We start from the raw sequence: 26,671 nt of genomic DNA, 5'->3' as shown, positions 1-26,671 counted from the left end.
ACAAAGCCTGATTTGCTGATTTTTTCCCCCTTTTTTCTTTTGTCCAGTTGTTTTAGTGTCTCATAAACACAAACCTACCTTCTTGTTTCGTCATTTTAACTTCCATTAGACCCCGTTGTAAGTGAGCAGGAATGCCCTGGACCTTCAGCTGCTCCAGGTCTGCTGGCTTGCCCTGCAAGTTCTGAATGCCTGCCCTGCGCTTCCCAGTGAAGTTTAGTGCTTATGGCAGTCCTCCCAGTGGGGAGCAAAATGAGCAGGTGAGGCCAAAAGCAGCATCTGTGACTTGCTAGGATCGTCTGGTGGTGTTTGCATAATTTCCACTTCAAAGAGTTCAGAGACAGCTTGGTGACAGTCAGTTCGCTGCAGCCTGGGGTTATCAACTAGTCAGTGTTACCTCTGGTACAACTACCAGTGATGTAAAATCATTTACCTTCTTTCTTATGACGTCAGAACAGTGGAGACCTCCAGAGTTCATATTCTTCCATTTCCACATTGTGCACATGACGAAATCATGAAATTCATGTGTTCAGCTTCTTCACGCTGCAATATTCATTGAGCTGCTTGTCTGTGCCAGAAAAAGGATCAAATCGCGCAGGCCTGGTGGGTTGGAAAGGCTAGCTTTTCTTTTCTTTTCTTTTCCTGTGTCCCCAGCACTCACTTTAAGGCTGATCAGTAGTAGGTCTAAATATGTGTTTGTTGAAGGAACGCAAGATTTTAGTTATAATTAACTACAGTTAACCAACGTTAGCCAGACGACCAACGGAATGGATGAAAAACCTTCATGGAGAGGATGATCCTGCGCGTCACCTTGTGGGGTGGGTGGGAACTGACAAGATGGCCTCACAGCGAGATCAAGGAAACTAACTAGTGTCAGAGTCCAGCCAACACAAAGACAGCACTGAAATACTTGTCTAGTTGAGAAATCTTTCTATGTGAATAGGCTCACATTCCAAAAGGAAGGGTCCTAATGCATTTTAAATTGCTTAATCAAAGATTTTCCTTGTGGTATACTGACTGAGGAATCTGTCAGGACAAGGAAAATCCTGAAATGCCTAGTCTTCTTTAAAAGTTCCTAGCTATTTTCAACAGTCAACACCAACTACTTCTCATTATGAAGTAAACAATTGGATTAACCACCCTCCACTCACCCTAGTCCATCCTATCTAATGCCAGCAAATTTGTTCCTTAGACGTTTTCCCCATTGGTTTTGGAGAAGTGAAAAGATTAACATCAATGACAATGGAGAGTTTATGTAATAGTCATCTTGTTAACCCCATTATCCAACTGTCAGGGTACCAGGTATAGAAGGAAAAAGGAGGAGGAGACTAAAGGAGTTGTTCCCCGTGAGGGTTGAGAGCAGCCTTGGCTCCTTGAAATGAAGGGATGAAAATAAATCCTCTGTATTACTGGAGCATGTGAATGTCATGAAATTGTGGAACCTGAATCAATATATTGCATTTACAGCAGAGAAAAAGAAAGAAAAGGATTTTCAGAATTTATTCATCCAACTCCTCTGAAAAATACCTCTGTGAACCACTGGGCTGAGAGTGTCGATTCCATTGAATTTGACCCTTTTATTGTCACAGCTTGGGGGTGTTGCCCCAAAAAGTCACATTGCAAAAGAAATGTTTCTCCCTTGCCTTTTGAGTGACCCACTTTTGACGCTCAATTGGGTAAAGAAAATACTGATTAAAAACTTCTCCTATAGGAGCCACAGACAAATAATGGTCATAAGTTCATTAGGTGAGTTCAATATGATCTTTGTGTGTATTAATGAATTCTTCCAATCACATACAAAGCAGAGAGAAGTTACTGTCATTGTTTCCATTTAAAAAATAGATCAAATAAAGACTTACATATGATGGGGATTGTGAAAATAAACCTTGTGTTATGTGTTCTGGGTTTAATGGGCGTCAAAGTAGCATGTGTATGCTTCAGTGATAGTGATAACTGATAGCTTAAAGGGATTTTTGGCAATGACCGTCTTATTTTAAAGAACAGGTTTTCTTAAAGATGTATTCATTTGTCCCCAAAATACTGAGTGTCTACTCTGGACCAGGTATTGTTCGGATCACTGAGGCTAAGGTAGTGAGCAAGACAGACACACATCTATTCTCATGGGCTTGCTTTCTAGTCAGAGGAGAAAGAAAAGATGTGGTAAGTGCTGTGGAGAAAACATCATGGGTTATGTGATAAAGAATGAGCATCAGCTATAGGGGAGAAGTTGTTACCTTTGGTTATTTGATTACAAAAGTCTTCTCAAGACGTTACCCTTGACTTGAGAGGAGTCACCCATGTGAAGATCTGAGGGAGGAGGAAAGAGCAAATGCAAAGGTACCCAAAGCCATGATGGCATTTACCTATTGGAAGAACAGGATAAATCCCAGGGTCTGGAGTCTATAGAGGGGAGTATGATGCCAGGTGAAGTAGGAGGGGATGGTAAAAGCCAGATCACGGAGGGTCTTTGGGACCATTTTAAGGAGTTTGATTTTATTCTAAGGCAATTGGAATCCATTTGAGAACTGTAGGTGGGAGAGTGGTAAGGACTGATGGCCAGTGTATGATGGGAGATAATCCCACCTATGCCCCCATTTTTAGGAACAAACCACCTTAAAGATCAATTTATTGATTCAACATTATTAAAAAATGTTTACAATGTGCCTTAAAATGTTCTAGAGTTTTAGCAAGAAAAGAAAAGTTTCTGCCTTTTTTGGGCTTACATTCTACTAGGGGGACAGGAGGAGACAAACAAAAGCTAATAAGGACCATGGATTAAATACAAATATTTATATGATGAAGAATGGTAGGGTGGGATAGTGGAAATTTTGCTGGATTGGAGATCTTTAGGGCTCCTTTAGTAACTAATTTAAGTTTTGTTGTTGTTGTTGTTGTTGTTGTTGTAGTTGTTTTGATTGTTGTTACTGTGATGGTTTTTTAAACCCCTGATGGTAAGAAAGTCTTCCTTTGTTTTGCCTGTTTTTACTTCTATCGGTTGCCTTTTATTCTGTTATCCCCATGAGTAGTGCACAGCCTTTTTCTAACAGCCTTATCTCAAGAAAACACTTTATCTCCTGAAACAGTAATTAATTTACTCTTCTGCTTTCTTTTCTAGAGACTCTTTTTTTCCCAAACTTCCACATTTGTTCTATTTATTCATCCCTTTCATTATTTTTGTTACTCTTCTCTAACCTCATAAATACAGAGACTTATCCTGAAAAAAAAAAGTATTAACTCAGATACAATTTAGGCAGAATCTAGTAGGGGAATTATTTTGTAATTCTTATAAGGAACCCATCAATTCTCCCTCCTTCCCTTCTCCTCTCACTTTCTCTTCTTTTCTTCCCTCATTCCCTCCCTCCATTCTTCCTTCCTTCCATCCTCCTCCATCTCTCCCTCTTTTTTCTTCTTCCCTTCCCTTCCTTTCTCTTCCCTTCTTCCTTCCTTCTTTTCTTTTCTTTCCTTTCTTCTCTCTTTTTCTTTTTTCCTTTCCTTATGCCAAAATACTAGATAAATCCTTTCTTTCCATTAAAATACTTTAAAGGTAGCTCCTCCATAATGAACTCTTGTGTATCAGTGAGTATTTCTTTTTCTGTTAAGAAGGAATGGGGCAATAAAAGAAGACCATTTTGAAGCTTCTTTCAAACAAAGATGTCTTAGCCAGGGCTTTCCCTACCTGTGAACTCTGACCCTGGGTGTTGTTGCTACCACAGGATTGAGTTTCATTGAGAAAGAAACTCTTAAAAGTCGTGGAAAATTAATAGTGAGGAAATGGTTTTGCCTGTCCACCAGGACTTGGAAGAAACGTTTTTAGCCTGCTGTCTTCCCACCACTTCTCCTGGGATTTTCGTGGTAAGAAGAAAGGAGTTGTGTTTGGCAGCTATTTCAGTGATTGAAGGGATATTTTTAAATGGATGATTTTATTAGTAGAATTTTCCTAGAAGACAGACTCCAGACCAAAAATATTCTTGAGGATATAGCCCTCAAGGATGTTTCTGCCAACTGTGTTAAAGTATTTGTAGGGAAAATATGGCTTCATGGAATGTTCATGTTTCCCAAAGTAGCTACTGATTTTCTCAACAAAGAGGTAGCAGCAATCTGCTGAAAAGGAAAGCAACTTTTTTTTTTAAATGAAGAAAAATGAGATGATTAATTTAGATGAATGTATTTGTTTTTACCAAAGTTCCACATTTCTGTTTTAGTAGACTCTTCCTTTCTTAGAAAGGTTCCTTTTGGAGCCACCTAGAAAGGATCTATAGACATTCCCGAGAAGCCACTGCTGAGACACACTCGGGGATGAAATTTTTGTCATGTATTTTGCAGTTCCACTTTATCACTGTGTAGCATTAGAAGATACATCTACACATTATGACCTTAGATCCTGAGCCTAGGTATGTTCTCCACTATTCTTAGCTCTGTTTTCCAAAGCAGTGGAGTCCTTCTTCTGTATGCTGTCCTATGTGTTTGAAGATGGCCACCCTGCGCACCTTCCAAGGACTTCTGGTTTTATATCCTGAGCTCAATCAATTGTTTCTCAAATGACAGCACCTTGAGGTCTTCTCTTTCCATACTGATTACTTTCCTTTGAAGTCTAACATTCAATGTCTTACTTATAATGTTATGAACAGAGCTATTTAGAAAGCTGCAGTCTTCTCAGAGTACAATCAGACTAGAACATCCCTCACGTGAGGTACCCGCTGTGAGACCCTATGCAATTTGGTCTCTCTGTACATCTCTAAGCACTTCTCCCACTCTCTCCCTTGTGCCTCCGATCCATCCACACTGCTTCCCAAGCCACATCTCAAGCAAGCCAAGCACATTTCTGACTTCATCCTTTATCCTCATTTCCCCATCTTGAACCTTCTTTCCTCAAAAGATACATGGTGACCTTCTTCTTGTTCTCAGGTCTCTATCGCCATCACCTCAGAGGGTCCTGCTCTGCTCATCTCATTTCAAATAGCCACGCCCCCATACCTGTCCCCTTACGGTGCTTTGTTAACACTTGAAACTCCCAGACATTATATTCACAATCTATTTGTTTGTTTTTAAACTTGCCATCATTGTAAGAGTAGCATCTCTATTAAGGCAGGTACCCTCACTGATATCTTTCCAGCACCTGGAAAGGCATCTAGCATGTAAGAGGAGTTTAATAATTATTGGTGAATGTATCAACTAATTTACTGTCTCCATGCAGATTATCTGTGGGCAGAGAATACAGAATAAGATTTTTACTACATATTTAACAGTGCATATAGCCACACACTAAAAAGAATTATCTGACTCACAGTGAACCCAAACAACATTTGGGCTTTCAGATGTTAAAGTGTATGTCTATATATGTGTATATGTGTGTATGTGTCTATATATGTATGTCTATATATGTGTATATATATGTGTATGTCTGTTTAATAGATTCTTCCTTTCTTATATATGTCTATATATGTTTATATGTGTGTGTGTCTATATATGTGTGTCTATATATGTGTATATGTGTGTGTGTGTATCCAAACAGGTGAACATGTGGTTTGGAGACTTGTATCCAAACCCTCTAAGTGACAGAACCTGGAAAATAACAAAAGTGCATGAAGTGAAGGAAAGTGAGCCTGCCTGACTGCTCACTGCACATGAATTTCCAAGGATACAGTTGTTCTTGAACAATCACCATCAGTATATCAAAATAAGCGCTTTATTGAGTAGGGTAAAAGGAGTTGCTAGCGAGACTGTAAATTCTCTCCCAGAACAAATGATAACTGAGCCCAGGAGCCCCTTTGTCCTGGGGGGAGGGGGCATAAATTCCCTGAAAGTATCTGTCGCAGGGAATTGCTCTGCATTCATCATGTCTGCCTCCTGCATCATTCATGAATGTCATAAGAGTCTAAAGAATTGGCACTTCACAGTGAGGATGATGAAATAGCCATTATACTTGTCTCCCCTGCTGCACAGTGCTTTTAAAGAGATCCCATTCCAGTGGTAGCAGACCCCTTCTAACCCCCTCTCGTTTCTTGCCTCCCAAGGTCTCCAGTATTGGAGTGAAGGAGCATTGAGTGTTGTCAGCCTTACACTTGTCGAGACTGAACAAGTCTGTGGACTGGCACTTCAGTTTGCTATTCCCCTATAAGGAGACCTTAGGATTTGGAGAAAAATACGTCATTAAGATTAAAGTTGATCCTTTTTCCGGGGAGTAGAGATATTCCAGCTTGAGCTTAGAGTCTTCAGCAACTGAGCTCAAACTCTTTCAGATATTTTCATATCTCTTTCCTTCTCTTCACTTTTGTGGACTAAGAATAATGACTCAGAAAAGGACCCCTTTATATAAGATTCGTTATTTTATGTATTCAGAAATGAGACCTTCAGATGATTGTGTACCCAATAAAGCATATATACATGTGGAGTAAATACTGATATAACGAAGTATATGTAATCTTATTTCTGCCTTCTCCTCTGCACCCATTCCGTGCCACATATTTGTCACCTATACACATATTCTTCCTCTCTCTCTTTCACTGTCTTTTACAAGCACACACACACACACACACAGGTTAAACCTGCTTTGTAGTGATTCTTATTGCCCAAACAGTATCCTTATGGGATGGAGTGTAAATTAATATTGATCAAGAAGCGAGTTTTTCTTAAGCACCTACTTTAGAGGCAGCAGAAGGGCACTGGACTAGAGTCAGGAGGCAGTAGTTCTAATTTGGCCCTGCCACTCATCAACTCTGACCTTGGACCAATGCTGTAACCTCTTGGGGCCTCAGTATTTGCATCTATAAATGAGGACATCAATTGCTACCTCTCAAATTCTCCTTCCAGCTGTTACAGTGCGTGATTTTATGTGTCCAGTGCGGGGCTCAGCCACCATGAGGACACAAAGAAGCACATGATACCACCATCGCCTGCAAAGAACTCATAATCTGATTGCATCCAGGCAGTCGCTAACCCCTGCTGGGCAACAAGCTCCAGCATCATATGAGTGCTGGGTTTGTACTGTCTTCTTTGACTGTGAAATCAGGATCATTAAAAAAATAATAAAACGATCTTTGACTGTGATTTCCACGTAGTAAACACCAGATGTCTTTGTGCCCCTGTGGTTCATGGGCTTCTCCCCAAAGTTTATGACTTTTAAAGAATGTTCCCTTTAAGCAAAACTTTGGACACATATTAAGGGATGGAGTTGAAAGGGTCTATTAGAGACATTGGATCATCACTGGTTGTGACCAGTAAGAGGACCCCCTTCAGAGGAAATGTGTTCTTGTCTTGCTTAAGAAGTCATACCAGCCGTGCTTCTAGGTCACCAGTTGCTTCAATGAAAGTAGACCCTTTGAGCTTTAATTTGTCGGCTGTAAGGAACCTCCTCACTCCTCGTTATCCAGGCTCTCTCTGGAAGTGGGAGGGCTGATTGAAATGCCAGCCTTGGCACTTTACATTCTGCTGCTCCAGCCATGTGAGTCTGATTCGTTCTTACTGCTGGTTTAAGAGAGATTAAAAGAAGCAAAGCTGCTCTCTGAGTTTCTTGATCTGCACCGTGGCAGCTAGAGTTAGAGGAAATGGGGACAATGGGAGAGAGAATAAATCCTCGAGAGTGATGTGTATGTGATCTCTGGGAAGCAGACCCACTGTTCACACGGAGGCTTCAAATACTAGGTCATTGCTTTGGAGAATCTTCCAGTGGCCAGTAAAGCCTCCCACCCACGTGACACAATGTGAGGCAGAAGCTGAGGCTGAGAGATAAGGACAGACAGGATATATGACTGAATAAAGAACTTTCAATTTCCTTTCCTGAGTAGATGGACAAGTATCACATCATTAAAAAATACCCACATGAAAAAAAAAAGCTTCTAGTCCGAGTGCACATGGGCAATGCCTGAATCTTTCACATGACTGACTTAATCAGAAGGCTTAATCTAACAAGGAGAAGCACTGTATTAATTTAAATATGGCAGGTGCTATCTAAGTTTATTGCAAGAGCTAAAGACCAATTATCTTGTATTTTTCCATAAAATTGCATTTCCTAAAAAGAGACTGGTTTGTCTGAATATATCCATCATAACAAATCTTCAAGCTTTGATGGAAGTGACTGCTGTTTATTTGCAGAATGTCATATCTGTACTGTTGAATCAATGCTAAAGTTATCACATTAGAACTAAGAAGAGGGCCCCAGGAAATTAGTTTTTATAGACTTACAGCATGGCTTTGTGAATGAAAGCATCAGGCCAGAACCAGGTGTAGAAAGTGTCTCACTTCAGGGCCTGATGACTAAAGGACAGATTCTTAAAGTAGGAACAATGCAGCCACCTCACACGAGGTCCAAAGTGAAGAATAAATAAGAAAGTTGTTTTTATCATCAGGACCTGGGGAGGAGGCACACTTTCAAGGGAGGGGGAGGTGCTGAGGGGAGACAGAGAGACTGAGATGGAGAATGCATTTGAAATACATTTAATTAGGGAGGAGAGATGAGAATCACCAAGTAGTTGCAAAGGGCAATTGTCTTGCTGAAAGTAATAAAGGAAGGAAAATAGAAGCTATCAGCTGAGGCTTTGAAGAGAATAAAATATTTAAAAAATTAGGAGCTAATGCATTCAGCAGAAATCAGTTTTAAAAGGAAAACTGTAAGCTAATTACCAAAATATTACATAATAATGCAATGATGTGTTTGTCCATTGATAAGAGGTGAGGGGTAAAGTTCTGTGGAATGAATAACGAAGAGTGGCTTTGACAACCAGGAGTCAACTTTGATCCATTTTAGTCTTTTAGGTGACTCTTGACCTCAGACTTGTTTTAAGAAGAGCAAAATCATTTGACTTAATATTCCTGGAGATCTAATTCATTCAAAAGAATAGAAAAGTTACATATTTTAAGCAGAGTCATTTATTATATCAGATTGTGCCCTCTCCCAATTCATACACACAGATAAGACAACCTGAGTTAGAGCCCATCACCTCCTGGAAAACTAAGCAACCACTTAAATGAAGAGTACAATAATACAGAGAAAGGTTCAAATACTATAATAGAAAAGGGATGCAAATTATATAAGCACTATAATTACAGCTATATGCAAACTATGTTTTCCTATAGATGGAGACCAAAGAGAAAGGCAAGTAGCTATCTGGCCAATGGGTATTACTTACGCGAATCAATTTACATAGTCTTTAAGCTCTTCCAAATGCCAAATAATATGTACTTGGGAGGTTGTTGAGCAGGATCTGGGTGCATTTGATGATGACATACAAGCACAGTCTCACTTGGGGCTTAAGGTCACGGCACTGGTCCTTTATACCTGTGGAGTTCGGAGAGAACCCTTGAACCATTATCCTACCGGCCCGGCACCCAGAACTCAGTCACCCCCAAGTGAAACTTACCACTTTCATGCCTAAGCTGTGCTTCCTTCTTTATCTGCAGTTTCATTTGCCCAAATTTGAAAACTCTGTATCAGCCTTAACCCCTCTCTTCTTTCTTCCCGTAATATCAGCTGGATCGCCACGTCCTTTTATTCTTCCCAGCTTCAGTAGCCACTTCTTCCTTCATCCCTCACAGTGACCCAGGCACAGCCGGCAGCTCTCAGGTCCCGGCATTGCGATGCCTCCATCTAGATCCACACACACACACTTCTGTCTCCTGCCATCTTCCACATCACAGCCAAAGTTATTTTCTTTGATAATAGATGGAATCTGTCTTTCCCCACAGACCAAAATAACTGTTTTCAAACTTTTTAAACATTAAAATTGTCCTTTAAAAATGCCTATGTTGGAGTGACTGTAATGTATTTACTAAATGAAAGTTATGTGTTTCAGAAAGCTGAAAAAATATTTGGTGGAAAGTACTCCATTGGAAGTGTAATTCCTGAAATATTTTTGTTACTTAAAAAAAAAAAAAGAAAAGAAAACACTAAGGCAAACACTTGGCTTGTCGTCTCCTAAGGTAAGAAGAGCTTACTCTGGCATTCATGCTCTGCACAGCTCTCACTAGCCTACTTTTTCAGGCCTGTCTGCTATTCTCAGCTCTTCAGCCCACACACCCTGCCAAAGAGGTGATACTGTTTGTGTTTCCAAAATAAATTATGCTCTTTTGATCTTTGTTATGACCTCCAGGTAGAATGTCCTTCCCCACCTTTAAAATAAGGTGAATACTCCTGCAACTCAAGACTCAGTCCCACTCTTTTCCCCTCCTTTGGGCATTTTCTCCTTTTATTTTTACAATAAAATGCAAGGTTAGTATGTTTTCCAGTTTTACTGAGATATAATTCACATATAACTTTGTATTAGTTTAAGGTGTACAACTTCATAATCCCACTAATATCTGGAATCTGAAAAACAAACTCACAGAAACAAAGAAAAGACTGGTGGTTGCCGGAGGCAAGGCATGGGGCATCAGGGAAATGGGTGAAGGTTGTCAGAAGGTTCAAATTTCCAGTTACAAGATAAATGCGTTCTGGGGAGCTCACGTGCAGCATGATAACCGTAGTTAACAATACTGCACTGTTAACGTAGTATTTGAAAGTTGCTAAGAGAGTAGATCTTAAGAGTTATCATTAGAAGGAAAAAAATTTTAACTATGTGAGGTGATGGATGTTAATTTACTGAGGTAATTGTTTCTCTCGTTCCCTCCTTCTCTCTCTCCCTCTCTATTATATATATATATATGTAATCATTATGTAGTACAAGTTTTTATTAAAGCCAGTGACCCTCTCCTGTGGATTCCCATCTCATTTTGAACGTATCTCTACTATAACACTTACATGTTGTATTATTACATACACCGTGTTCCTTAGCACATATGAGATCCTCAACAATGTTTCGAAATTTACATACCATTGCATTTAATTTTTACTGGTTGAATATTTTTCTTGTAAGAATAGATTATTTTGACTACAGTCACTTTTTAGTAAAATTTAAACTCTACCAAAATGAGTCTCCTTTCTTTATTCTTGTTTTAAAATTTTCTTCTCAAATCTTTTCCCTTACAAACTTCAAAAGAGATTGATTCTGTTTAGAGGTGTCTTAAGATTAACATGCTTACTGATGTATTCGTGTTTTTCCTATCCAGGAACATCACACGTGTCTCCATATGTATGGATGTCTTTTATGTCCTCCAAAAACTGTAGTTTCCTTTGTATTGCTTTTCTTTATGTAGCTTTCTTTTTGCATTATTTCAGGCTATTTTATAGATTTGTGTTCTTGTGGCTGGGATTTTCTCCTGTCATTTCAATCTGGTAATCAATACTATTAAACTGAGCTATTGATTTTTTTTATTATAGTAAAATATACATAATGACAACTATTTTAACCGTTTTTAAGTGTACATTAAGTATATTCATATTCTTGCACAGCCATCACCATCATCTCCAAAAGAGTTTCACCTCCCCAAATTGAAACTGTGCCTACCAGACAATAACTTCCCATTCCTCTCTGCCCCAGCCCTTATAAACCAGTATTCTACTTTATGTCTCTAAATATTTGACTATTCTAGGCATCTCATGTCAGTAGAATTTTGTAATATTTGTCCTTTTGTATTTGGCTAATTTCACCCAGCATAATGCCTTCAAGTTTCATCATGTTGTAGTAAGTATCAGAATTTCATTTGTTTTTAAAGTTGAATAATATTCCATTGTGTGTATGTACCGTTATTTTGCTTATCCGTTCACCTATCAGTGGACATTTGGATTGTTACCACTCCTTGGCTTTTGTGACTAATGCTGCTGTGAAAATTGGCATATAATATCTGTTTGAGTCCCTACTTTCAGTTCTTTTGTTTATGAATTTAGAAAGTGGAGTTAGTGGATCATCCTTTAATTCTACATTTAATTTTTTTGAAAAAGTGTCATACAGTTTTCCACAGTGGCTCTACCATTTTACACTCCCACCAGCACTGCAAAAGGGTATACCAGTTTTCCATGTCCTAGTTCCAATTTCTCCATATCTCCATAAATCAACACTTAACTATTTTCTGTTATGTTGATAACAGCCATTCTAATGAGTGTGAAGCGATATCTCATGGTGATTTTGATTTGCATTTCCCTGATGATTAGTGATACTGAGTATCTTTTCATGTGCTCATGGGCCATCTTGTAAACCTTCTCTGGAGAAATGCTTATTCAAGCCAAATTTGCCCATAATTTAATTGGGTTATTTGTTGTTGAGTTGCAGGACTGCTCTATATATTCTGGATGTTAATCTCATATCAGATATGTGATTTGCAAATATTTGCTCCCATTTTGTGAGTTACCTTTTCACTCTGTTGACAGTGTCTTTTAATATACAAGTTTAAAATTTTGAAGTCCAACTTATCTATTTTTTTTTCTTTTGTTACTTTTTCATTTGGTGTTGTGTCCAAAGCTTCATTTCTAAATTCAAGGCCATGAGCTTTTTCATTAATGTTTTTTCTAATAATTTTGTAGTTTTAGCCCTTGCTGTTAAGTTTTAATCCATTTTGAACTAATTTTTGTATACAGTATAAGGTAAGCACCCACCTTCATTTTTTTTGGCATCAGATTCTTAGTTTTCCCAGAATGATTTACTGAAAAGATTGTCATTTCTCCATTGAATAGTCCTGACACACTTGTCAAAAATCATTTGACCATCTATGCAAGGGTGACAAGCTATTGAGTTTTATGTATTTACTTGTATTGGACCAACTTCTCAATCAATCTCATTAATTTTATGTTTTTAGAAGAGTTATTTAGAGTATGCATATATTCAATCTTTTTAAAAAAATGTGTTCTTCCCAATATTTTAAACTTATTTCATTTTATTCCTTTATTGGTTTAGTAAGAACTTATATAACATTGTTGAATAATACTGTGATACTGAACATCACTCTCATCCTGACTTTAATGGTGAAGACTATATAATTTTATTATTTAGTGTAATGCTACAGTTTGTTTTTGATCATCTTTATCTTATTCAGAACAACTTTTAAAAATTTCTATTTTAATTGGAATTTTTGAAGGAATGGCTGCTGACTTATTTCAAGTCTTTTTAAAAATCAAGGATAAAATGATACTTTAATTCTATGTTAATTAGGTGATGAATTTTGCTGTTAGATACCTTTTTGTTGAACTACCATATTTCTCATATTCCTGGAATGGTGTATTATTCTTTTAATGTGCCATTGAATTTTATTCAGAAAAAAATTTAATCGATATTCATAAGTGAAATTAGTCTAAAATAGTTTGTTCTGTTTTTATGCTGTATATTTATCAGATGTTGGTATTAAGATCTTGTTAGATAATAAATTAATTGGGGGAGATAGCTAACCTTGCCTGTGGTCTGATATAATTTGAATAATTTAGGAGTTATCTTTTCTTTGAAAGTTAGATAAGCTTACTTATAAGATTATTCAGGCCTGTGTCTTTTAAATAGTAGGACTTGAATCCCCTTTCCAGTGGTTTCTATGGTCATTCAATCTACTGAAGGTTTCTACTTTCTCTTAGAAACCTCTGGCAAATTATTTTTCCTAGAAATGATTAATTCCCTCTGGTTTTCAAATGTATTTCTCTAAAGTGATACAAAATAGTCTTTTATAGTTTTAGTAATTTCTATAGCTATGGTTATATCTCCTTTATAATTTCTACTATTTTGTTTTCCTTTTAGCTTTTCTTACTTCTGTTTTTTCAGGGGGTTATATACTGTTTTTGACATTTTAAAGTGCAGGCTTTGGGTTTTTTTAAACTATTATTTTAAAAATACTTCGGGAAATTTTGACTTTTATTAATATCATATATGAGCTATTACTTTTATTCGTTTTTGTAAAAGTGCCTTAAGTTGAAAGTTGAATTCATTTATGTTCATTTCCTTTATTATTATCTAAGGCATTTTCTTCCGAGTAAAGCTTTATCTGTAGATTATAGGACTTGATATAAAGTAGTCTTTTTAAAGTAATATTCTAATATTCTATTCATTGGAGTTTTGGTAACTTACCAGTTGTTCTTGGCCATTCTTTGCCAATTCCTTTAAAAAGCTTTTTATTGTGCACCTGTGTGTTGCAGGCACTGTGATAGTTACCAGGGGTTCTTTACTATCCAGGATTCCTCTAGTTGTAAAAGAAACAAAATTTGAACTAGCTTAGACTAAAAATGTTAGCTACTGAGAATTTCATATAAAAAAAGACCAAGGTGCAACTTCACAACAAGGACCATTAGGACCAAGTACTCAAAAAATAAGATTTTCTCTGTGTCCAACTCTTGACTCAACAGTTTGACTTCACTCTTTGGGTCAGTGTTTATTTTCTCACAGCCTCTTTCTTGTGGTAGGAAATGTGGCCATGGCAGCTGTGTGCCTCTCATGGCATGGCTTTATCCTTGAAGAGGGACTATGGGAGTGTTTCTCTGGTTCCTGTTTACAAAAAAAAATTAGTGACATTATCTGATTGGCCCAACTGGATTAACACACCTTAGCTAATTAGCTATATGTATGAAAGACAAAATCTGTTAAGGGCTTGAGAGTTTTCATTCAAATCAATTTATTGGTATGGGGAAAATAGTAATTTCCATGTGAAGGGGCTTACATTTTCAAGATAAGGGGGAAGATGTGCTGGGCATATAGGAAAGTGAAAGTCTCTTTCAGGTACAATGACTGTGGGGAGTCCCTTCACTTTCAGTCATCACCATAAAATGGAATATTAAACTATTTCTAGAGCTCTGTATCATGTACCTGACAGCCGTTTTGATTCTTTCTCCAACTATCTGAGATGAGCCGGTAGGAGAGGTACTGTCGTCGTCTTAATCTTTGGGAAACTGAGGCACAGTGAAGAGAAATGATCATGATAGAATAGAAGGGACCTTAATAGTTGTAGTTTCTTCCTTTTGCCTGACTTTGACCTGGGTTTTAGGACTAAGAGATATGTGTCTCACATAAGCAAGAGACATTATTCTTAAAAATATGAACCAACTTTTTCAGGGAAATTGTATTTTATGAATTAGAACCACAAATACCCCCCAAATCATCTGTTTATAGTCCCTGGCCCCTTGAAAGTGTGAAGTCCATATAAATCAGGAATTTAAATCACAGCACTGGAAAGAAGCAACTACTCTTCATCTGTATTTCTTTTGCACAGAATATTCAGTACTTAGAAATCCCTTGATTGCTCTTATTACAGAAGATATTTCAAAGCTGTGGAATAAAAGGAGGAAAAGGAGGCAGATAAATGCATTCTGAACCTCTCTTTTATTCTAACTATGTCCCACGAGATGTCATCAGAAGGAATGAGTTTCAAAAAAACTGCTACAGAAAAGGTTGATGAGTAATTATAAAATGATCATTTTCATTTTTCTTTTCATTCATTTGTATTTTGCCTAAGGATAAATGTATATGAAGTCTTTGCACTTATTTAATGTTCTGTAAAATAGAAAGATAACATTGCCATTCTTAAATATGTTACTTTGCTTTTTCAGAGTGTATTCTTGTTAAATCTAAGATATATTTTCATATATATATGAAATACAGATATATATATATGTATATATATATACACACACTAAAAACAGTGTTCAATGTAATGTAAGAACTGAAGGGTAAGATAAAACAATTTTACTAAAAATGGGTGTGATTTTCTTATCTGAGCCTGCCAAAATTTCGCCGAAGAAAAATCATGCATATGTCTTGCAGTTAGATTTCTTTTATAAATTGGAAGTTGTTCCATCGTAGGAGATGTTGTGAACCCTAATTGATGAGTATTTATAAAATATTTCCACACTGAGATGAAATGACAAAAAGCTGAGATAGATTAATAGGCAGATGCCTGAATGACAGTGTGAAGATATGAACGTATAGGTGAGCCAAGTTTTATTGATTAATTCAGCAGCATTTATTTCCTGAGCAGTCACAAGGTTGATAGAGAGATAAATTAAACACAACCCTATCCTCTAGGAACTCATGGTACAGAAGGGTTTGGATTTTCATTTTGTTTGACAATAAAACTTAATACTTATTTTCTTAAACCTATGCAGTTTCCTAGGACTTATTTTGTCCTGCTGTACAAGAAACTAGCTTGGGTACGAAAGTTAAATTAAGTCGGCTGTGAGTTAATCTCTGAAATAAACCTCATTACAGAGTCCATCCTTCATGATTTAGGGTTTTGTGAGTGTGGTGTCATTAATCAGGAGTAGGCTATTGTCTGACCTTGCTTTCTATACTTGATAGAGAACAATCTCATATTAAACAAACCATTGTCGTTTAAGTAAGATTAACTCTTCAGAATGACCAGCCCTCTACTGCCATTTCCCTTGTGTGGGAATTGAGTACCCACCTTGTTTGCGGTTATTTCTTTTATTGTTTTGCCACATGTTCTCAAGCCATTAGCTTTCTTCTCTCCATCATTATCCTGGTCCCTGTGCCGATACATAGATGAAGTAAAAAAAACGTATTAGGGATACAGTTTAGCGTTAATAAAATGAATGTAGACTGTTAAATTAGACAGATCTGGATTAAATTTCTAATTCCTTTACATCTTGGGCCAGTTTTCTTTTTTTCTTTCCTTTTCTCATTCTATATCTTTCCTCATCTTTAAAACTGGGGTAGTAATTTATGGGCTGAACTGTGCCCCTTCAAAATTCATATGCTGAAGTTATAACCCATAGTACCTCAGAGTACAACTGTGTAGGGTCTCTAAAAGAGGTAATTAAGTTAAAATGAGGTCATTAGGGTGGGTCCTAATCCAGTATGACTGGTGTCCATATAAGAAGAGGAAATTAGGGCTCAGAGAGGTAACGAAGGTAGGGCATATAATGATGCAGGGAGAAGATCCTTTACAAGCCAAGCAGAGAGGCCTTAGAAGAAACCAGCCCTGCTGACACTTTGATCTCGGAATTCTAGCCTCCAGAAATGTGAGGAAATAAATTTCTATTTTTTAAGTCACCTAATCTGTGATACCTTGTTATGGCATCTCTGACAAACTAATACAGCAACACTATCTAAAGTGAAAGGTAGGGAAACTTGAAATACTGTGCTGTATACTATAAAATATAATAAATGATTCATACATTTAGCTAGTATGATAATTAATATTTCTGTTAACATTAGTATCATAATTAGTGTTGTTAAGCACTACCAAAGGTTTGTGAAAGAAATAATTGCCCTGAAGGAAAAACAATGAGCTTATGAAAATTCTTTTAAGCAAGAGGAAATTTAAGTGTGTCCCTGGGAGCTTTATTTTTAGATCAATTTCAATGTGTAAAGCATTGTATATTCTCTCTCTAATCAACTTATTTTTAGTAGAAGCATCCTGGAATCTGATGAGTAAAAATAACTTAATTTTTTTTTTTGATAAAATGTGTTGACCAAAATGTCATTACCTCTGAGACTCAGAAAGAGTCATGATGTTTTTGTCAGCCCTCTTGAATGTGCCCAGAAACAATGTGTGATTTTATTAAACTTTAGGGGAGTTCAGTGTGTATAAGAAGTGATAGCAGTAAACCATCTCAATAGTTGGTGTTAGATTTGGAAACAGCACATCTGTTTGCCTCCTCTTCACCCTCCCTGGAAAATCCATGATAACATTCCCATCTAAAGGTCCAACAAAGCATATTCGCAAGAATAGGTTTTGTATAAAACATGTAATTATCCATGAAGGGTAGTTCTTGTTGGTGATATTTACCGCTAGAATTAAATAAAGGTTGACTTTCTTATTCATGTGAAAGAATTGGGTTAATAGGTAAATTTTTTTTTCCCTCACCAGCTCCTACAGAACCTTTGACATTGGTTACAGCATATAAGGGCTTCATTCTATGCGCAAGTTTGAGTTCTAGTATGACCAAGAAGGTTTAATACTAAACTGAACCAATATTGGTTCTGCTGAGGGGTTTTTGAATTGAGATCTTTCTCCCAGAATACTGGGACATGCCCTGAAATGTTGCCTCTGTATTTTCTCACGTAACACCCTTTGGTTTTAATTATTCTTTCTTTAAGAAAGAGGAAGAAATTGCCCCACGTGGAGATAGACCTTCACTTCCCTGAGCATTGTTAAAGAAATGGGGCTTGGATCTCCGTGATGATACACTTGACTCAGGCAACGTTGTCAGTTTCTCAGCTGGGCAGTAAACCTGATCGTTTCTTTGCCAAAGATAAAGGATATTCTTTAAAATAGATGAAATTTCTCTCTTCATGTTCAGCACCTTCAGTTTTATGTTATTTAAGGCTACTTTATTGTCAGTTTTGGTGTTTATTTTAAAAATTTCAGAGTAGACAAAATAGATCATAATAAACCATCCATTGAGTAAATACATTGCGGGGTTGTTTCTAAAATCTATATGGCTTACCTCATATTCCCTCGTGGCTCCTTCTGTAATGCAGAGATTTTTGTCGGGGTTTTTTGTTTGTTTGTTTGTTCCATCTGTCATTCACCCTCCCCTTCTCCTCGTGGAGCTCTTGGTCTCCAGGAATTCCTTTGGGGAAGCTACAGCTCACAGGTGAGCAGGACAGCCCGAAGAGGGGAGAAGAGGGCAGAATCGAGGAAGGGAAGATCTGGCTCTACTCTAAGTTCCACCACTTAACCACCAAATCAAGTCATTTAGTCTCTCTGAGCCTCCGTTTTCTTTTCTGTTAAAACAGTAACGAAAACCTTTGCCATGAACACATCAGTGGGTACTGGGGAAAGAGACATCCAATGAGATACCCACAAAGAAAACAATGGGGAAAACCAGTCAAAGCTGTGAAAATATAAGACCCTTCTGTTACGAATACTCCCCAAAGAGCCAGATGTGTGTATAAGGAGAACCATGGAGCAAACTAAATATGTAAAAGAAACTGAGAAATTGTTTTTCAGGCCATCCGTCATTACGAGATCCTTGAGCTTTATGTCTTCATTTGCTAGAAGAGATGTTTGTCATTTAAGTCTTTCCATTTCAGTTGTCTGTGTGGTAATTGATGTGAATAAAAGATAATTTTAAGTTTAATAGCAATAACTACACCTACTGGCATAGTATTTTTTATGTTATTGATAATCTATTTTCCAAAAGGATTTACCAGCTTACAAGGAATGCTACTGTGGACAAGGTTGATGAAAGAATAGAATAGAAATAAGGAATAGGAAACTGATAAAGTAGAGGAAGCAGACCTATGTTGGTGCCATGCTATTTTGTGCTAACTTCTCAGGCAGTGTTCAAAGAGTGCAGAGAAGGAGTGTGACATCTTGTTTCTTATCCTACGAGGTGGTTTGCATGCTAAGTTTTATTCTTATTTTATTACTTAATTTATTATTCTATCTGCAACACTTTCCCACTAGTAAATTATCCAGTTCTCTTTAAATTTAACTCTCTCAGGACTCCCCTGAGAGATGCTTCCGAACTTGTTCCATCTTAACACCAATTGAAAATTATTTCAGAAAAAGCTAAATTGTTTTTTTTAAATGTAAGCATACAGTCAACATTAAATGCTTTTCTGAAGCCATTTTACCTACAGTGATTTGGTGGGAAAAATAATAAATTAAATCCAGGTAGTCTATTTTATTTTCTAGCTAAACTTTCCTTTTTTTATACACGTACATACGCACAGACATACACACATCCATGCATATATATACACATATGTATGTATATATTATTTTTATATCTAATGTTGGTGTTAAACAGGACCATGATTCTATTCCTGTTGGTAATCTCCCAAACAAGTAATCTGTATGGATACTGGAACTGCCACTATCAGCTCTGTCTTAGTAAAGAGCTAGGCAATCATGAAAACAATAAGCCAAACCCACCTTTGGTGCTCCTTAGACCAAAGAAGTTGTGTATTAAACAGCATGTCATGCTTGTTGACTATTTGAAGATGTAGTGTATCCACCTCATCATGGCTAATGGTCACAGTGTGGAGATCCCATTCCTGAAATACTGCATTGGTTGGAACTCAGAAAAGCAACCTCAGATGCTTGCAGACTTGCAGATTCTGCAATGTTAAATGGCAAAAATGCCACCATAGCATTTTTTTCCTTCAGTTGGATTAATCACATTTTGCTAGCAAGCAGGAAATTTACATGCTTCTGATTATGAATAAATGTAATATGATCTTAGCGCCAGCATACTGAGCACAGGAAGAAACCAGCAATCAGAATTGCTAGGCTCTTTCATGGGGTGGAGCGTATATGATGTGGTATTGCATGGCTTAGAAGTGAAAATCTTTAATGGATTAAAGAGGATTCTTATGGTTCCCAGGATGTTCCCAAAAAGTTGATTTGTAATCCACATTTAAAAATAACAAAATTAACTTTTCATTTTGAAAATGTAAAGCAAAATAATTCCATGTTGCCTCTAGGACTCTAGGCATTTTACATTAAAATTAACGGAAAGAATTCATTTATCTTTAAAAACCAAGCAAGATAGCAAAACTAACTTTAAAAAAAAAAAAAACAGGTTATCAGAGGAGAGGGCTGTAACTATTAATTAACTTACTCTGAAGCCAACGTTAGAGTCTGGGAGCATTCAGGGTCTTTAGTCACCCTTACTAGCAAATTCAACACCAAGAATGCATTTTTATATTTATTTCTAAATAGCAGAATAAGCCATGTGCTATAAACTTTGTACCTGTTACACTCTTCTCACCTATGAAGTTAGAATCATCTAACATAGTAACATCCTAAATCCAGAACAACAGAAGCAATAAAAATAATTTTAAATCAGATTTTTATATCTACTTACCCTAATGTTGTCTTAGTGAGGTTTGTTTATTTAAAAAATGAAGTCATGGTGACCTTTTAACCATTATATGAAGCTGTATATTTATCTTTTAAAATGCTCTCCCTCTTCATATTCTTTATATTGAGAATTACTGAAAAATACAAGCACTATAGAAGGTTTGTAAACTTATTTGCATGGTGAGAAAAATCAGGCTAGCTTTTGAAAACATGTCAGATTTGAGGGCTATGGCTTTGTTTTCATTCTGCTTTGGTTTTATTTCATATCTTTTGATATGAAAAGAATGAAGTACAGTCAACTTTCCATCATTGGTACAGTTTATTGTAGAATTATGTTAAAGTATGATTGGTATATGGTAAAACTAGGCTTTTGGAGGCAGGAGGGTTAAGATGGAGAATTAAAGGAGGTGCCACTTATTGAAGTCAGATATTCAGGTCTCTGTCTCCAAACAATGTTAATAAATGAAAAATTCTATAGAACTGTTGTGAAGGTCCAGCTAATGAATTTGAAAAGGCTTTTGCAAACTTTTATATGCCATGCATATATGTTGCTGTTATCAACTTTTGACTTGTTCTTTTTCTAGTGACAAAATGATTTCCTGATAAGAGTATGGATTGAGCTCTGTGGCAGAATCCACTATATATTTAGGATAGAATAGTGTAAGATTTTATAAATTGCCACAAAATGTCACAGGCTGATTTGCATTTTTGTTGATTCTATACATTAATCACCAAGTAACCTTCAGTTTTCCAAATAAAGACTAAAGGGAGTGGTGATGACATTTGTAATCATCTACAGAAAGGGAATTACTTAAATTCTTCACAGATGGAGAGATGTCAAGGGTGAATCATTGTATCCACATTTCTAATGTTAAGAAGATTTTGACGGTGTCTGTGGATAGTAAGGAACAAACATTGTTTTGTATATAGAATTAAACATAAACTGTCCATACCACAATCCCAAATTCTCCAGATGACTGTGGAAGGCTTTTCAGACACCATCCCCTAAGAACTGAGAAATTCATAAAAGGAAAATAATGTTATGCTATGTGTAATATACAAACAGCATTTTGGGGCAACTGGAATAGTGACCTTTCAAAGAGGACAAATTAGATTCTGTATGCCTCAGAATACAGCGTGATTTACTGCTTGAAAAAAGGGATGACATTTGACGTATATTCCTAATTCCAGCCTCAAAGCAGCTGACTCTAATATTTCTAAGCAAGCTGCATAACTCATTTCTTCTTCAAACAATATAATTCAACCCAATATTCTAACCAGCAGTAGACCAGTGCTTGGGATTTTTAGGAAATGCTAAAGATATATGAATACTTGTCTAATGTTGCTTTAAAAGGGTTTCAAGGATTGGATTATGTTCAGCAGGAAGGAAACACACAAGAAAATCTGATGCCAAATGTTCATATGAGTAACATATGGAACTCCTCACTATGGGTAACATACATACACACAATATAGAAACTGCAATGGTGTAGTCTACTCTGGCTGCCAAATCTGAATGCTTTTCCCCAAATTCAGATTTAAAAACTTGTTTTTTAAAATAGACTTTTTAAATTGATGAGATGCAAATATTTTCTTCATTTTTTTTTTCTGTTTTCTAAGTATCTTTAAATTAGTATATTCTTACTAACCCCTGGGTCTGTAAATTATAGTAGCTAAAGCACAAGTAAATATTAAAACCCCTGATGAACCCACTAGTCGTGATTGACAATCCTGCTTGTTGTAATCAAAATTCATTAAACTGAGTTTTTTTTTTTTCTATGTCTCCCATATCTTCTTTTTGAAATTTAGTTTGGAAAGGAGCTGGAAATGTTTATAGAATACCAGATAAATCCTACAAGTACAGGAAAAACTAGAGTGAATTTTTAAAGGCTTCTGGAATTAATTTTTATCACCTTTTTTTATAGCAATGTAAGAGTGAAATAGCCAAATGCTTTGAGTCACATGACTTGGTTTTCTCAGGCTTTCTTTTCTGTGAGGGTGGTAGGTGGTACAGGCACAAAATGAATGATGGCTTTAGACTTCCAGGTTCCCTTCAGTTTTGTGAGGCGTCCCTGGAGCTGCTCCCAGCGGCACTGAGCAGAACATTCTGCTAAGAGATGGGGGAACTAATTTCCTACCTTGTGCCTGTCCTCGATGAGACTGAAGATGGAAAAGTGGTCTGTGACAATGTAGCAAAGCTCTCAGACACAGCCTGTCATTTGCCCTATGCCTTCATACAGTGGGATCTGAGGGTGTGAGGAATGTCTCTCGCTAGCATCTGCTTTGTTATTAATTCAGTTTGCCTGTGTCTTTAATTTGGGTTGACAGCCACCTTCCCTCACAGTCACCAAATACTGGCAGGTGGGTGGGGGCTGTCTCAGCAGTGCGCCCACCGCTGGCAATGAGCAAAGCAGGGTCCTGATGGCCCCTTCTCTCCTTGCTTTCACAGCTGGCGCCACATACATCTTTGGGAAAAGCGGAGGCCTCATCCTCTACACCTGGCCAGCCAACGACCGGCCCAGCACGCGCTCCGACCGCCTGGCCGTGGGCTTCAGCACCACCGTGAAGGACGGCATCCTGGTGCGCATAGACAGTGCCCCCGGCCTCGGGGACTTCCTCCAGCTTCACATCGTGAGTACTGGCAGTGGCCTGGATTCTCTTACCTTCCTAGTGGTCTGAGTTGGTGAGCCAGATAAATGCAGTGAAACATTCTAGACAGACATGACAAAGGGGCACGGGGTTATAAAACTGCCTCAGAGTGTCCGAGGTGTCTCCAAGAGGTGGTGTGTGTTAAGCCTCATTCTCCCCTTCAGATATGAACCATGATGGCCAGAGGGGCCTCAGGGATAGAAAATGTTAGGCTCTTCCTGTCCAGGCTCCCTTCTCTACTGTGTGGTCTGACCTGTCATGAAAGATGTAGCAGACCTGTTAGGTGCAAATGAGAAATTGGCCTGTGCAGTTCATCTTAACCTGCTGCAAGTAGGAGGGCCGCCTTGAGTGTCAGCAATCTCACTGGGGGGTCAGCAAAGGTGTTCTGTAAAGGGCCAAATAATAAATATTTGGGGCTTTCTGGTTCATATGGTCTCTGTCAGAGCTACTCAACTCTGCCATTGTTAATGTGAAAAAGCCCTTATAGACACTACATTTTTAAAAAAATGGGAGAGACTCTATTGTAGTAAAAATGTACTTCCAAAAACAGGCTGCAGGCTGTGCTTTGGTGACCCCTGCCCTAGCCTGCAGACTTTCTTGTAGAGATGTAAAGAACAAGTGATTAAAAACTGAGGCCAGAGTGGGTGGGGCAGAAAGAAGCAGCCTGATGACCGAGAGTTGGTGGATTCATGTGTACTGTAATAGCCAACATTTTGCTTGTACAGAGCCCAATAGGACTGCGCCCTGACTCAAGGCAGATCATTAAGAACGCAGTGCAATTCTAAGAAATTAAAATGATTTGGTGGAAAAAATTACTTCATTATGAGGAGAGAAAATATTTTTATAGCAACAATTAACCCATTTTATCAGCTGTGCGGTCTGCAGTTAGGAAAGTAGGCTAAAGAAGGATATGATTCTCATTCATAAGTACCCCAAGTGCAGCCACCAGGAGCAGAGAGAGGAATTGTTCTCATTAGTTAGCAATGACAAGGCTGGAAAGAATGGATTTAATTTGGAGCAGTAAGAATTCGGTTTAAATGGCAGGAGGGAAAAGCAGTTAAGAGGAAAAAATCAACTGGGGATTAGCACCAACCTCCAGAAGTGAGGAAGAGGCACATTCATTGGGAATCTCGAAATCTGAGTTTTGCTAATACGCGCCTCTTCCAGAGAACGCAGAGTGAGACTTCATTGCTGGTCTCTGGAGTGGAGGTGGCTGGCTGGAACCCCGGCAGCCAGCTCAGCTCAGCACTCGAAGCAGTGCCCTCCTCCAGCACCTGCTCTTCCAGCCTGCCTTGGAAACAGGAGCAGCTGGAAGGGAAAGGCTGGAGCTGGAAGCCTGTCTGATCTCAGAGTGAGCCGGAACAGGCCAGGACTCTGCCTAGGAATGTGGGGAAGGCTGGTTAGGAACGGGGTCTTGCAGAGAGTTAGGAACGTCTTTCTCAGATGCTTCAGGAACCATATGCTGCCATGAGCCTGAGCTTAAGCGTTTTCAGAAGCCACGCCAAGGAGCGCGGAGACAGGCAGCCATAGTTAGTTCAGTTTATCTTTATTTGGCCTCTAAGAACCACCATAATTTACAAGACTCTGTGAGATTTATGCTGCATATAACTTAATGACTATTTCATGGCAGCTATAACTAGGCTATTATTATCAGCTCACTTGCATTTTCGTGGTGATTTATCTTCTTTTTTTTTTTTGTTCAGTGTGACTTACTAAGAAAAATATGATTTGGCACAGCCATGAGCATCTTTTTCAAGTTAGATAATATGCTGCCAGTTTATCTATGTCTTCCCATTCGTGTTTGGTACAACATCTCCACTTCTAAGGGAAATGCTTTCTTATTTTCTCGTAGTTTGCTTTAAGTTGGCAATGTTTTTATAAAATGGGTACGAGGATTCTGGGAACTTCTAGGAGGAAACACAGCATTCCATTTTGTCTCTTAAAAGCAGAAATACAAGAAATTGTATGTTAAAATGCACAGAGCTGCCTTGGATATTGTGGACTTGTTCCAATGATGCTATCATGGCTTAAACATTCTGGAAAATTCCAACAGATTGTCCTTCAGAGCTGGGGTCAGGAAATGTTATCTGATATTTTTAGAGAAAAGAAAAAGAGACCCTATGCTGTGAAAAAACCACACTATTCTGTAATGGATCTGACATGTCTGTGGCCTCTTAACTGTGGGGCCACTTCATTGGTCTAATAATTTCAAATTATTTTTTCTTCCCTAGTGGATCATCTCTGGTGTCTACCAGAGATAGAAACTGTGTGTGACTATATTCCAATAAAAATGGATTTATAAGAACAAGCTGCAGAATGTACTTTGGTGACCATTGCCCTAAGCTGCAAATGTCTTCACAGAGATGTAGAGAACATGTGATAAAAACTGAGGTCAGAGTGGGCAGAGCAAGGGGAAGGTTCCTTATCACACTGAATAGGGAAGGGTGCAAGTGGAAGGTCAAAAGACTTGATTACAAAACCTACCTCTCGTTTTGGACAATTACGTAGAAGCATCGGAGGAAAATGAAGCCATAAATACGTACTAAGATAATTTTATATGACTTTCACAGTCGTGAAAGGGAAATGTGGATCTTTTTATTAAACACAGTTTGTTTCCTTGTACTGAAGAAAATTACTCAAAAAGGAAAGAATTTAAGGGCCACTAATGGAAGTGGAACAAGTTGGGCAGGAGGCAAAGATTTCCTTCCCCTTTGCAGTTCCCCTGGGAGAAGAGAAACCCACTGGGGGAAAAAAGAGAAAGTGAGGACAGACATGAAGAGAAGAAAGGAGGGGGAACCCCAGGGGCAGGGGAAGAAAGGGAGCAGGGGGCCTGAGGAAGAGGACGGACTTGCCTGGGGATGTGCCCTGGCAAGGGTCACGTGGGCAAAGCTTCATTCTTTTGAGTGTGGGTGTTCATTGTGGAAATAACCAAAGGTAGCTGCGTGCTACTTCCGAGTGGTTGTCAAGCTAGTACATTGCTCAGAACTAAACCCTTAAACTAGTGTGTGTGTGTGTGTGTGTGTGTGTGTGTGTGTGTGTGTGTGTGTGTGTGTGTGTGTGAGAGAGAGAGAGAGAGAGAGAGACAGAGAGAGAGAGAGGAGAGAGAGACTGAGAGTTTGTGTTCTATAAACTGGAGCTGAAGACAATTCCTAGGAATTCCTGAAGACTTTTGAGCAGTGGTAACAGTGTCATTGGAATAAGCCCCCTTTACCCTCCAAGTTAGCCTACTGAAGGAAGGGAAAATGCTTTCCCAAAACACCGGGGAGTCTCACCCAGAAATGAGCACCCCGTCTAAAACAGACTTGCCTGTTTTCAAGCCCCCAGAGCAGGAATGGAAGACAGGCTTCATCTTGCCTGCCAGCTCTGAGTACCTCTCCCTCTCTCACTGCAAGCCTTCCACTGGGGAGGCTGG

The 26,671-nt window shown here is 38.1% G+C and overlaps 1 protein-coding gene across 1 annotated transcript in view; it reads left to right on the top strand.

The window, feature by feature from the left end:
- The window catches only part of NRXN3 (neurexin 3), a 1,655,134-nt gene that overhangs the window by 1,299,293 nt on the left and 329,170 nt on the right, over nucleotides 1-26,671 (top strand). The window contains exon 16 of the mRNA XM_074365185.1: nucleotides 23,060-23,241. Within this exon, the coding sequence (XP_074221286.1) occupies nucleotides 23,060-23,241 (182 nt within the window). The remainder of the gene's footprint in view (nucleotides 1-23,059; nucleotides 23,242-26,671) is intronic.

This window comes from Camelus bactrianus, chromosome 6 (assembly GCF_048773025.1).
Source record: "Camelus bactrianus isolate YW-2024 breed Bactrian camel chromosome 6, ASM4877302v1, whole genome shotgun sequence".
Classification (NCBI taxonomy): domain Eukaryota; kingdom Metazoa; phylum Chordata; class Mammalia; order Artiodactyla; family Camelidae; genus Camelus; species Camelus bactrianus.
Note: the sequence above shows the minus strand (reverse complement) of the source record. Positions and strands in the feature narration are given on the sequence as shown.